The following is a 13609-nucleotide window of genomic DNA, read 5'->3' as shown; positions in this document are numbered from 1 at the left end:
TTAATTGCAATATGCCAATACAAGCAATATTTGACTTGGCAACCTAGTCCGTCCACCATTACCGTCGTATTCATCCACAACTTATGACATCATATGTAATTTAAGAGCTGTGATAAGCTTGAAGTAACTCGGGTATTGAACTGGAAAAAAGAGAAAAAAATCTCATACATTACGTGGGATGAAAACTATTACTTCGTATATTATATTGTTTTTGCACCACCACCGATTGATAATTCATCATTATACACGGGTATAAAAGATACAAACTTTGTTAGACTTTGTATACTCCGTACATCATATGAAAACTCGAAAAAGGTACAAGGTACAACATAAATTATAGCGGCTAAATCGATATATGTATGACTAGGGGTGGTAATTCGGGTTAGCAGGTCAAGTTCAGGTAAGATTTCGGGTCGATTTTGGATTGTGCTTAGAAACTATCAAAAATAGTGTAAAACTGAATATTATAACAAAATTTAAAATTTAGGTCAAATCGGGTTGAATTCGGATTTTTCAAGTTCGGATCGGGTTTCTCTCAGTAACTTCGGGTCGGGTTATCGAATTGGATCTGGGATTGCCAGCCCCAGCATGACACACAACAACAATACATGCATGTGAATGATAGAATAAATGTCTTGGTGTATAAGTATTATATACACGTCATTTATTCAAGGAATCAAATTTGGATTTGTAAGATCATCAACACATCTATATATCATCCAAAATTAAGTTGGATAATTGAGAGAAACTATAAAATCCAATAATCGGAGTCAACTAGCAATAAAGTCCATAGTTTTGACAGCTTATACGCCATATGTAATGTACATATGAATCTAGATTGAAGCGGTTTAACACTTAAATCCATTGTTTTTTAGATAAACATTATCATATGTACAATAAAGTCCATAGTTTATGCAAACTTTAACTTTCTATTTTTAATAAATAATCTAGTACATTCCTAAAAATATCTTGTCCATTTTTAATCAAAGTTGATAAAGATAGCTCCAAATACATCACCTAAAAATCAAAGGATGTATCATTAAAATAACAACGTAGATAAGAATCATATATTATGGTGGGGCCTACCACATCACTACCTTTGAATCTATCTTACTTTAAAATCCAAAAATCTTGTTACAAATAAATAAATAGAGTGCATTACAACAACAAAAAAATTAATAGTGAAGAAACAAAATCAAAAACAAAAGTTGAAGCACAAAAAATATCAAGTCATGGGTTCCTTAATGTCTGGATGGGATTCCCCGGTTCAAGATCAAAAATATGGTATGTAGTTCTTGGTCTCATGTTTTCCTCATTTGTGTACGGAAATTCGAAGTTTATAATTATAACATGTAAATTTAACGTAACAAACAATCCAGAAATCGTTTGATAAATTGTTGTTCCCGTGGACAGATCCTTAGAATACCTGATATCCACTGTAAAAAGTTATGGGGAAGCATTTAAAATAAGTTGTGATATGTGATATCCACTGTAAAAAGTTATGGGAAGTATTTAAAATAAGTTGTGCTCGTTAAACATATCACGATTATAAACTTAATTATTTGCGACGATACTTGTTTACGTGGTATAGTGTAATGTTGACTAACTATAAATTTTTGGTGATAATCAGTAAAATTGATGAGAAACAAGTCACTAACCAAAGAGGGGATTGAAGATTACTGGAAACTCAAGAAGAAAACAGAGGAAGAACATCTTAAAGCTGTTTCTCCTAGAGTTCAGGTATGAATTATGACTCATCTTTGATACTAATTAATAAGTTTCTTAATTGGTTGTAAATCTTGTTAATTATTTCATTGATTTTGAGATTTTACCCATTTTATTAATACTATGGGCAACAATTGCAGGATATAATTAATGAAGAATCTGCTCCAAATGAGCTTAAAAGATCGACTTCGTTGCCAATGATAGATAGAAAGAGTGGTAAAATCATTGTAGGCAAGGGATCTGATGCCGATCTTGAACATCTTAATTGCTGGTAAGTTTATTTAGTTATATTGGAGGTGATTAAAAATCCGGGCCGGACTGGGCCTTAATATCATATTTCGGGTCCAAACCCGCAAAAAAGTAGCGGTACGTCGGGCCAAAGCAGACTTTTAGGGTTTTTTGGGTCGGGTTTGGGTTTTAGGCTTTCTCAAACCTGTCCGTATTTTCGGGCCGGTCAATGTTGATCAACTCTAAATTATGTGCATGGTCCCAATGTACTTCGTAAAAATAGATATTAATAATCACGTTAATAATGTAATCTAAATTGCAACTGTACGTGTGTATGTAGGTGGACAAGAAGCAATTGGGCATTCCTTAACGAGCCACCGGTAATAGAAGGAGAAGTTCCTAAGTACAAGTATGCGGCACAGTATCATATTGCTAGCGTAGGATCAACAAATCCAGATACTAGAATCAGTAGCATGTGATTATAATATAAAGTACGAGGTTTTTGATACAAGTGTTTATGCTGCAAATCCTTTGTAAGATAATCAAAGTTTTTTGAGAGAGTACTAGATCCTAATAAATGTACTAGATCTTGTATCTACTTAGGCCTAAAGGTGTCATGAAAATGTTGTCATCACACTATAGTTATGAATTAATGATACATGACTATATGTGTATGATTACTGGCCGGTGTGTAACAACTTGTTATACACCATCCAGTACAACGATATGTTATTTCTTTGTTTAGAGTAGTTTAAGCGTCTACTATGTGTGTGTAAATGTCTAAACTACACTTTTATTAATTAGCTCTATTAATATATATGTCTTATTACTTCTTTTTTTTCTTTCTACAATTGATATATGTGGTCCATTAATTACTTGCCAAACGAGGAAGTTGGTATGTGCCATTTGGTAACTTCACCTAATACAAGGGAAAAAAAAAATGTTGTTTAGTTGACTCTGAGCAATGATATGCTTGATTAATCTAAGCGTTATCACTGACAAGACAACGTATGAAACAAATGTTTGGTTGGGGACCATAATCTTGTTTACTACGGAGTAATGTTTAATTATAATGCATTGAAATGCGAGTTTTTGCTGGCTTAGAAATTTGATTACCGGCCTTAATTAATTTACAAAATAGGAAAGAACAAAAATCCTTAAAATTATCCATAGTAAAAGTATTTTATGTCTACATTTAGGGTCGCATTAGAACAAATCACGATTCATGTAATTTTGAAATGTACTAAAATGAATCTGTGCTGATGTATGAGATTTATCTAATTTACAAAGAAAGATAATCTTGACAATTCTAAAAAACAATAAAAAAAATGAAGTGCATAAAAATGCTTCATTTGAAGCGTTGTCAATCAAAAGTTATCAATGACAAATCACCTTTGAAATTTTAAATAACATTATTATCTTATGAGTATTTATTAAGAACGATTTTCCTAGATTTAAATCAAAATTAATTACCACTTTGCGTTGTTTTAAAAACTTATTCCCTTGTCCACGTAGGATCAGGTATTAGCTTTTTTTTTTTTTTTTTTTTTTTTTTTTTTTTTGTTCAGTGTAGAACCGTAATTGGTGATCGCGGTTTTACAATTACAACCGCAATCGTTGGTAGCGGTTGTATTTGAAGAACCAGTATTGCTATTTATGGTTCTTTCTGCAAGTTTTTTAACCGTCCCACTAAAATCATTTCACTATTTTACATGTATCATCTGCAAGTTTTTTTTAAAGGCCTCCCAAAAAATTGCAAAGAAATTAAAACAGAAAGTAAAAAAAAAAATACATGGGAATTGAAGTTCTTGAGGTTGAATGCTTAGATATATATGTTGAGATACTCCCCTAAATTCATACTTGTATGAAATTACCCAGAAAATCAAAACAAAATTACAATTACAAATTGGGTTTTAAAAAGAGAAAGAAGAATAGAAGAGAGAAGATCTAAGAAGAAATAAGAGGTTTTAACAGAAGAAAACAAGAGTGAAAGTTGAAGAAAGAGAAAATGGGAAGACAGGGGAGTGGGGAGACATGGTACAAACAAAATGTGTTTTCTTCTTTTATTTTTGTAGAGCCCAATTTTTAATTTTTATCATCATTGTAATTTATCACGTAAATGTAAACCGCTATCATCAATTGCGGTTCTGCACAGAACCCAAAAAAAAAAAAAAAAAAAAAAAAAAAAAACTAATACCCAATCCTACATGAACACTATTCAGGGAATAAGTTTTTAAAACGATGTAAAGTAGGAATTAATTTTGATTTTAATAATTTCTTGGGAAATCGTTCTATTTATTAATAATATATTGCGAATTTCAACCTTTTGGTCTTGGAAAATCTTTACCTAAATCAATGGCTTCCATAACGAATTTTGGTATGTGTCAAACTCTAATAATGCCTTCATGTAGAATATTATCTCATCTTCCCCTTTCTCATGGTGATTACTATATATGCCTTTTCTCCTATCCTTTCTTTAGGTTGTGACTCATCAATTCAAGTTTGATTAGTGTTGATGCTACAATCTTGCTTGTTAATTGATTTTTTTTTTTAAAATTAGTTTGCAATGAATAATCAATGGGAAATGCAGAACTTGTAATTGCCAGTTATCAAAAAGTACAGAGTAACTTTGAATGTATCAAATAACATCTTTAATAATGACAATTGTTGATTTCATCTTGAAGATTGTAATGAAAACGCATATTCATCAAAACCTTTCTCCTCAAGCCTTGCCTTTCCATTACTTCATTAGTACCCATAGCAGCTATAATATTGCGGCCCGTAAATACTGAATCAAAAAATTATGAGGATTGAGGTTTGGTCAAGATTCTCCTTACCAATTTAAAGAAGAAAAAAAAGAAAAAAAAAACCATTAGATGTTTTTTTATATTTAGACACGTCATCAACCATCCATATTTTATAAAGAGATGAATCAAATTTCGACTTATCTTACAAAGTGGCTAGCTAAAAGGATTACTTAGGATATGTTCTGTTCACCTTATTTTCACTTATTTCAGGTTTAACAAGTTCAGATAAGTTCAGTTAAATTCAGATAAGTTTAGTTCGGGTTTAATAAGTTCTGATAAAGATTGCCCAAGTTCAAATTACAACTAAAATAAGTTTTAATAAGGTCTAATAAGTTCAGATAAAGATCAGATAAGTTAAAATTAGGTGAATAGAACACATCCTTATATTATTTAGAACTTCCATAATTAATAAACATATTTTCCCCCACAAAGTATTGGGTGCGACTTGCGATACTTTGTGCGGCGACAGTGTTATTCCTCACTTTCTCTCTCCTCACTCACCTTCTTCCCAACTTCACTCCAAACCGACTACCATGAATTTTCTCTCTTCTCGACGGCAACATCTCTGGTCGGTTCTCGAAACTTGTTTCTTCACCAATTTCTCTGAAAATACATCACCATTAAAATGAAATTGGCATAAAAAAAGATGAATATGTGAAATTAAGGCTGGAAATTATTAGATGAATCATTTCCAAGACCGATGCTAGCTTTGTTGCAGGCGGTTGTTGTGGGGATGCGGGTTTTGGGGGCTGGAAATTCAGGGGCTACTCTGCTTGTGGTTGGTGATGATTGGTGGTCGATTTCGGGTTGTGGTTGGAGATGCGGCTGACTGGTGGTTCTTGGCAATTGGTGGTCGCATGGGAGGTGCAATTGCAGGTCGCGACTGATGGAGTTCGGTGGTTGATAGTGGCTGGTTGGGCGGTTCTCTGCTGGTGGAGTTCGCTGGTTGATGGTGGCTGGTTGGGCGGCAGTTGGGGAGCAGTGGTGGTGCTGTTGTTGGTTGAGTCATGTTTGTTGTTAATGAGAAGGAGAAACCCCATTGAGAGAAAGAAATAGAGGAAGAGGGGGGAAGAGGAGAGAGAAGGAAATAAAATATAGTGTATGTTGTTAATCATATTAGCCAACAAATGACGCATATCATCCAATAAAAGAAGCATATCAACTAATTAATGCCCGATATTAGTCAACATTGGAGACATATCAGACATTAATAAAAACGTATCAGTCAACACAAGGAATATATCAGCCAACAAATGAAACATATCAGCCAACGAAAGGAACATATCATCCAACAAAAGATACATATCAGCCAACAGAAGGAAAGCCAACAGAAGGAATATATCAACCAACAAATGAAGCATATCAGCCAACAAAAGGATGAAATCAGCAAACAAAAGCAATAGATAAGCCAACAAAATAAACACATCAGCCAACACAATGAAACATATAAGCCAACAATTAAAATATGCATATCAGTCAACTAACGAAACATATCAGCCAACCGATGTCTTATACCAACTAACAAAAGGAACATAAAAAAAAAAAAAAAATCCCTATCAGCCAACAAAAGGAATATATTAGACAACACAAAAACCATATCGGCCAACAAATGAAACATATCAGCCAACACATGAAACATAGCCAACAAGTGAAATATATCAACCAACCTGCCGCACGCATAATTTGCGTGCGGAAATCCGCACCCAATACCTTCTCTTTTTCCCCTTTAAAAAATACAAATAAAATAAAGTTCCAACAAAAATGTGTCGTTTTTGATCTAGATGTACAATTAAAAATTGACCAGAGTCGAAACACCCTGATTTGATTCAAAATGACCTAATTTAGAATTTGCTCAATTGATTTCCATGGGTAGAATAATTTACGGAGTACACAATTAAAATCTGAAATAACCCTACTAAATAAGGTCTTATCTGAACTCAACCCCAACTGATAACCCGAACTAATACCTAAGCGATAACCGAGTACTTGGATCAGGTTCATTGATATCGGGTCGGGATATATCTCTTTCAAAGTTGAATCATGCTAAATTATTGTGTCCATATAAAAAAAATCTGAATCGAATTTTTTTATCAATTCGGATCGATCGGCTCAATTTTTAACACCTCTACGGCTCTACCTGTCTGATTCTAATACGGAGTAATATCATCCCACCTCCCTCTTCCTTGTCTCGAGGAAATTGTTTCCAATATTCAGGTGTCGGCACTTCGACCATCACCACTACCACTCCTCCAATCCCACTCTCATTATTTAGATTTACAACGACAACACTTCCTACTTCCTCACTTTCTCTCTCCTCCCAATTCCCCCAAATTTCATCATCAATCAATCACACTCCCTTTCTTCAATCACCATAAACCCTAGAAAATGTCGCAATCCAATCCCATCAAATCACCCACTCATTCATCCTCCCACTACTACTGCTAACAAATTCAACGATTCAAACAACAATTAGCATCGAAAATGGCGAAACCAATTTCATCTTCTTCATCATTTCATCTGCAATCCCTAAAGAAGAAGACATGGTTGTTAACGATCTTAGCTCTGTTTTCGATTTCTACCCTAATTGTATTGCTTTTTCGAGCTAGCTTTTCTCCTTCTTGTGATGATCGATTGTTGTATGGCGGTAAGGATGAGCAGGTCCTTCATTCATCTTCTTCGTCGTCGTCGTTGTCGCCGCGTTCGAGCCCGCTTTACTTTATGAAGTCTAAGCTTGTTCTCTTGGTTTCGCATCAACTTTCGCTCTCTGGTATTCTAATTATTCCCTAATTTATCATTTTTTTTAATGGCATTGTTGTTTTTTGTATGATTATTTTTTTAATTGTTGTTTCTTGATCATTAGTGTAGCAAAATGTTGGTGTTTTAAGTCTTTGTTGGGATTTTGGAGATATTATTGATAAGATAATAAGAAATGAATAGTTTAATTTAGATTCATTAGTTTTTTTTTTTTTTTTTTTTTTTTTTTTTTTTTTTTTTTTGACAAGAGATTCATTAGTCTTTAACTTAAAATTTTGGATAGATATAATTGCCAAGGAAAAGGAAAGGAAAAAAAAAAAAATGCTTCTTTTAGTTCTGAGGATCCAAAAACTGTTGTAGAAAAGATTTAGCTAATTATTGCATTATGTAGCTCTTTTAAATTCCATTTGTTTTGTGGATGTTGTACGACTTTTTATTAATGAATTGCATTTATGGTTGGTAATAAAGTGTGTCTCACTTCACTAGGGTACACACCTTGGTGCGCCTTCAGCGTTTTTATGCATTGATGTGGCTTGTCAAAGAGATTTAGCTGATTATTGCATAATGTAGCTCTGTATTATCAATTCAGTTACAGTTAAATCTGTTAAACCCTTTAATTAAGTAATTAGAATTAAGGGATGTGTTTCCAGTTTAATTTTCGTAATAGCATTTTGAGGACCAATTCTAAAATAAATACTCTTCTCAGACAGTTTCTCATACTATAAGCATCGTTCTTATTGCTTTAGTAGCATTTGCTTATACCCAGACTGGTCCACCCACATTCTTCTTCTTCTTCTTCATCAACTATTATCAAGCTAATTTGACCATGAGTCCATGAGGCCCCAATATTTGGCAGGAAGGAAGCAACCAAAAGAGTAAGGAAAAACAGACAACTTTTGAAACAATAAAACAAAACCATCATGAAGTCTTTATTGTACAACCTTGGTATGATCTCCTGTTAAGGCCACGTGTTGTAAGCTTAGTCATTGCAATTACATGTCTTTAAGGATTACAAAAATGGAAATCATATTTTGCGTTCATTGGCGTACATGAATGGAGATGACCTTTAGGTCCATTTGAAAATCATTCATGCGAATAGAAGAGAAGCCTTTAGAGCTTTGTCTAATGGGCATGACACTCATGTGACCTTTACAGACAATAGTCTTTTCTTCTTTTCCTTCAAGCTTTAGTGATTATGATGACCTTCAGGTTCATTTCTTGACGTGAAACTTTTTTTTATAAAGTAATGGGAAATATTGATATATATCCCCGGGGATTGTCTTATGGTCGACACTAGACACCTTGATGTAAATAATTCTTGACCCAATACAATTTACCATTATTTTGCAGTTTGAGAGTCCATAAGTCATACATTAGAGATCTATATTTAAGCGTGAGTTCACACTGGTGGGAGCATGAAAATTTACTTGAGCATACTTTAGTTGCCTGATGGCTGCCACTTTCTTTGAAACTAAATCCAATACTGATTAATCCTGACATAGGTTTTATTCATTTAGAAAGACCTATCCGGACATTGCTGGAAGTCTTAATAGAAATTAGATCTTGGATTTTCCTGCAACTAAGCTCAAACAGGTGCATGCTGGCCATCTAGCCGATCTAGGCCACATGATCACGAATGATAATGAAGTTTGTCTTCTTTGATTGCTGTGTTATATGGTTGTCTAGCTTTCCATTAAGTACCTTGGGAACTTATAACTTTGCATAAGTCAATTTTTTGTATTATAATCAACTTTGTGACATCTGGATTATGAATAATATAGGTAATTGTCTGATCCTCATTATTTTTTTTTAATTTTTTTTTTTAAAATAATGTCTAGAGTACTTTTTCCTGGTTTCATTAAAAATTATATTGCCTACACTCCAGTATTGGTATTGGACAAAGGTACATATCTATGTGTCTGACTCAGCTATTGTATCAAATTACCATAGCATTTAATATAGACTGTGAAGGTTGCCTTGACTGGCCACTACCAGCGCTATAGTTTGTCTACAAGTTATTGAAGTTACTAGAATGAGTTATTTTTATATTCCTTTGGTATATGGAACAAATTATGCTATCTGAATCTCTAACCTGCCCCTCCTCTAGGCCCCATATGCCTTTTAATTTCACTGTTGATTTCAGTCTAAAACTTTTATCTGATGCATCTGCTGTGTGTTTAGGTGGGCCACTGTTGCTGATGGAATTGGCATTTCTATTGAGAGGTGTTGGTGCTGAAGTTGTGTGGATTACTTATCAAAAACCAGCTGAACCAGATGAGGTTGTATACAGTTTGGAAAATAAAATGCTGGACAGAGGAGTACAGGTGAGACATACTTAGCTCTCCACTTTTCCTCCTTGACCCACCATCAGATATTTACTTCACTGGTGATCTGACTTATCTCTGACCTGCTAAATGGACTGCTGCATCTGTACCTATTATTCTTTCTTTTCACTAAATAATTTCTATTATCCAGATTCTCCATGCGAAGGGCCAAAAGACTATTGATACTGCTCTGAAAGCTGATCTAGTTGTATTAAATACTGCTGTTGCTGGGAAATGGCTGGATGCTGTGCTCAAGGATAATGTTTCTCGTGTTCTTCCAAAGATATTGTGGTGGATTCATGAAATGCGAGGACATTATTTCAATTTGGAGTATGTGAAGCACCTACCGTTTGTGGCAGCTGCTATGATTGATTCTCACACCACAGCAGAATATTGGAAAAACAGAACTAAGGAGCGTTTGGGGTATTGATCTTTTGTTGCTTATTACGTCAAGCCTGTCTGCCATAGGAATCTTTTTTTATTTTATTTTATGTTTTATTATTATTATTTTTTTAATTCATTACCATTTTTTTTGGTGATATGTGCAATTCTGGCCCCTTGCATTGTTTTTGCTCTTGATCTATTCTCATGAAGTAATCTGGTCAAATATAAAGTAAAATGGGAAGGACTGTGTTTGACTAGATTCTTTTCTTCACGTTCTTTTGTCTCTTTATGTTGGTTGGTGTTTTCTTAGTAAAGCAGTGGCATTTTCTTGTCAAAACCTTGATCATACATGAACTGCATGTGGTTGAGTTTTTGTTAATGATCCTTTGACTACTGTAACATACTGGGTGGAAACTGCAGTTTATGTAGGGTAGCTTGTACACATTGGAAAATAATTTCGCAACAAAATTCTTTGCTCTTGTTCTGCACTTCTTGATTTGATTTGTTCAAGTTTGATCTATCTGCTTTTAGCTGCACCTAACTGTGAAAATATGTGAACTCTACAGTATAAAGATGCCAGACACATTTGTTGTGCACCTTGGAAACAGCAAGGATCTTATGGAAGTTGCTGAGGATAGTGTGGCCAAAAGAGTTTTACGTGAGCATGTCCGAGCAACCCTTGGTGTACAGAATGAGGATTTGCTCTTTGCTATCATAAATAGTATGTTTCTGCTTTTTGAAGCTATCCTTGATTGTGTGTGTGTGAGCGGGTGTTGTAAGTGAAAAAGATGTTTCTTGATGTGGTGGACTGGTGGTCCATAGTTGTCTCTCCTTGAAAAAAAATGAAAAAAAAATCAAGCCCATTCACATTTCTGGAAACTGAATCATATCTTTAGACTAGGTTTCCCTCTTTTTTTTTTTCCTGCTCTTCTGTTATCTATATGAACTAGCTATATAATAGCAACTGTTGAGACGTTTAGAATGAAAGTAAATATAAAAGGCAAGGAGCTCTCTTGAAGTGCTTAGGTGTTGTCTTGATTTAGGAAAGAGTGTATGCTTCTTTTTGTTCAACGGGACTTTTATCTAAGGTAAATTGGTTTACGAACAGTGACCTTTCTGTGCCTGCAGGTGTATCTCGGGGAAAAGGTCAGGATCTATTTCTGCACGCATTCCAGGAAAGCCTGCAGATTATTAAAGAAAAGAAGTTGCAGGTGCCTCCTGTTCACGCAGTAGTAGTAGGAAGTGATATAAGTGCACAAACCAAATTTGAAACAGAGCTCCGCAGCTTTGTTACAGAGAAAAAGATTCAGAATCGTGTTCACTTCATTAATAAGACCCTGACTGTAGCTCCGTATCTTGCCGCAATTGATGTTCTTGTCCAAAACTCACAGGTACTTGCAGCTGGCATATTTATCTTGTATTGGAGGAGGCTTTTGCTTAATTTTGTTCTGAACAATGTGAAAGTTTTTTTTTTCTTTTTTTTTTTTTTTTTTTTAGTGTATCTCAAGCAAGGACCTTTTAACTAAAACATTGTTCCAGAAAAGAAGTTTTGTTTCTTTTGAGTCATAAATACTTAAATCTTCACATGTGTCTGTTTGATTAAACTTTCAGATTGTGGTATTGAATCATTGCTGTTGCATACATTATCTTCATGACACAGTAGTTGTAATACTGTCTGACCCTTGCCTTTTGGTTGGTGGAATTATGGTTTAGGTTTTTGCCAAATTTACCATTGCTGGGTACTATTGCTTTATATACACATCTCCATTTGCCATTTATTCACTGGACACTTGTTCCTCCTTTATTGTGTTCATGCAATTGTCTGTGTTCTTAGTCTCACTATAACGTGTTTAACGTGCACGTGAAACTTGGGTTGAGCTTAAGATAAAATATTTATGATTGTGTATAGGCGCGTGGAGAATGTTTTGGGAGGATAACCATTGAGGCTATGGCCTTTCAGCTCCCTGTCCTGGTAAGTATATTCTCTTCACCTGCCTTTTTTTTGTTCTTACAGTAATGTCAAAGTTTGGGCAGAATGAAAGTATAGGACGGTACTACTATTATTGGATGATATTGATTCTTCCTGTAAACTTCTAATTATCATGCCATATTATAAAATGATCTTGATCATAAGCTCAAGGGGTACAGTGTGGTGATGGATTGAGTTAACTTGAATCGGTGTAAGCATGTAGCTGTCAAATTGTGTCTGTCAACATGACAACATCATTGCCTACCAAACTAAGACTGCAGCTACAATTTGCATTTCTTTGTCAGCCATATTGCTAACGGATTGATCTGAAATGCTATAATTCAAGAATTTGCAATTTCCTGTTAATGGCACTTTGCTACCTTCATGATCTTGTAGAGTTGTAGCAAATAGCTACTCATTAAGGGATCTTCTGTCTTTAAGTGTTCAAGATTTTTATGGACTCTCACTTTGCATCTATGGCTCAAAATTATCAGTAATTGCTTAATAGCTAGAATAACAAGCACTCCATAACTATGCTCTGTTGATATCTGACTTGGACTTTTCTTGTTGCAAATTTATGTGCAATGCTAATACTTACTATTGTACCATCTTAAAACTGCCTTCCAGATTGAATCAATTTTCATAAAATATTTCAAGTGTAAATTTTTTATTTTTATTTTTTATTTTTTATATTAGCAACTTAATACTCTGTATATTGCTAGCATCTTGGATTTAAATCTGTTTGGTTGACATCAAATCAAATGTTCACCAGGGAACAGCTGCTGGAGGCACCATGGAGATAGTTGTGAATGAGACAACGGGTTTGTTGCATCCTGCCGGGAAAGAAGGTGTCACCCCTCTGGCGAGGAACATTGTGAAATTAGCAACACATGTTGAGAGGAGGCTGACCATGGGATGGAAAGGCTATGTGAGGGTGAAAGAGAGGTTTCTTGAGCACCATATGGCAGATCGAATAGCACATGTCCTAAAAGAAGTATTAAGGAAAGCCAAGAACAGCGCTTGATTTGCCAACCTCGACTGACATATGGTCCCTATTCGACGGCCATTTTTCTGTTCAAAGGAGGACCAAACCTCCTTGAAAAGTTTGTACAATTCTTAGGCGGAAAAGCTATTTTAACCATAGGGGAGAGTAGAAGCAGAAATTTCACAAATCACAGGTGTATCAGTGTATGTATATGTTGAATCTTTTCAGTGAAATTAATGTCATTCTTGTTGCAAAAGTGTTTGTAGCATCTTCTTTAGAAATTACAAATATATTAGAAAAGAATGTGCTTTTATTTTTTTTCCTTTTACTTTTTAAACATTTGTGAGATTTACTAAATTTTTTTAGGGAAAGAGTAGAATTTTTCTACAGTAATTTTTTCAAGAACGAGAAATGGAACTTTTTTTTGGGTGAA

General features: G+C 34.5%; 2 protein-coding genes across 2 annotated transcripts; both read left to right on the top strand.

The window, feature by feature from the left end:
• Window positions 1-1123: 1123 nt before the first annotated feature.
• On the top strand, window positions 1124-2794 carry LOC110723278. Its single transcript, XM_021902621.1, has 4 exons — window positions 1124-1284; window positions 1631-1740; window positions 1866-1996; window positions 2294-2794. Exons 1-4 carry the CDS (start codon window positions 1233-1235, stop codon window positions 2430-2432), a joined length of 432 nt encoding a protein of 143 aa, XP_021758313.1. The 5' UTR covers window positions 1124-1232; the 3' UTR covers window positions 2433-2794.
• A 4108-nt stretch (window positions 2795-6902) lies between these two features.
• Window positions 6903-13609, top strand: LOC110723277. The gene is made up of 7 exons (XM_021902620.1): window positions 6903-7527; window positions 9696-9838; window positions 9990-10261; window positions 10789-10943; window positions 11351-11613; window positions 12132-12194; window positions 12964-13609. The coding sequence occupies exons 1-7, from the start codon at window positions 7242-7244 to the stop codon at window positions 13213-13215; spliced, it is 1434 nt and encodes a 477-aa protein (XP_021758312.1). The 5' UTR covers window positions 6903-7241; the 3' UTR covers window positions 13216-13609.

This window comes from Chenopodium quinoa, unplaced genomic scaffold (genome assembly GCF_001683475.1).
Source record: "Chenopodium quinoa cultivar QQ74 unplaced genomic scaffold, ASM168347v1, whole genome shotgun sequence".
Lineage (NCBI taxonomy): Eukaryota > Viridiplantae > Streptophyta > Magnoliopsida > Caryophyllales > Amaranthaceae > Chenopodium > Chenopodium quinoa.
This window is presented reverse-complemented; position numbering and strand designations above follow the sequence as displayed.

What these genes read in the sequence shown, in the direction of transcription:
- LOC110723278 (XM_021902621.1), top strand. Translation starts at nt 1,233, where the DNA reads ATGGGTTCCTTAATGTCTGGATGGGATTCCCCGGTTCAAGATCAAAAA. An exon ending in CTGTTTCTCCTAGAGTTCAG is followed by an intron (nt 1,741 to 1,865) that starts GTATGAATTATG and finishes CAACAATTGCAG; the next exon opens with GATATAATTAATGAAGAATC. An exon ending in CTTGAACATCTTAATTGCTG is followed by an intron (nt 1,997 to 2,293) that starts GTAAGTTTATTT and finishes GTGTGTATGTAG; the next exon opens with GTGGACAAGAAGCAATTGGG.
- LOC110723277 (XM_021902620.1), top strand. Translation starts at nt 7,242, where the DNA reads ATGGCGAAACCAATTTCATCTTCTTCATCATTTCATCTGCAATCCCTA. An exon ending in TTCTTGTCCAAAACTCACAG is followed by an intron (nt 11,614 to 12,131) that starts GTACTTGCAGCT and finishes GATTGTGTATAG; the next exon opens with GCGCGTGGAGAATGTTTTGG. An exon ending in CCTTTCAGCTCCCTGTCCTG is followed by an intron (nt 12,195 to 12,963) that starts GTAAGTATATTC and finishes AATGTTCACCAG; the next exon opens with GGAACAGCTGCTGGAGGCAC.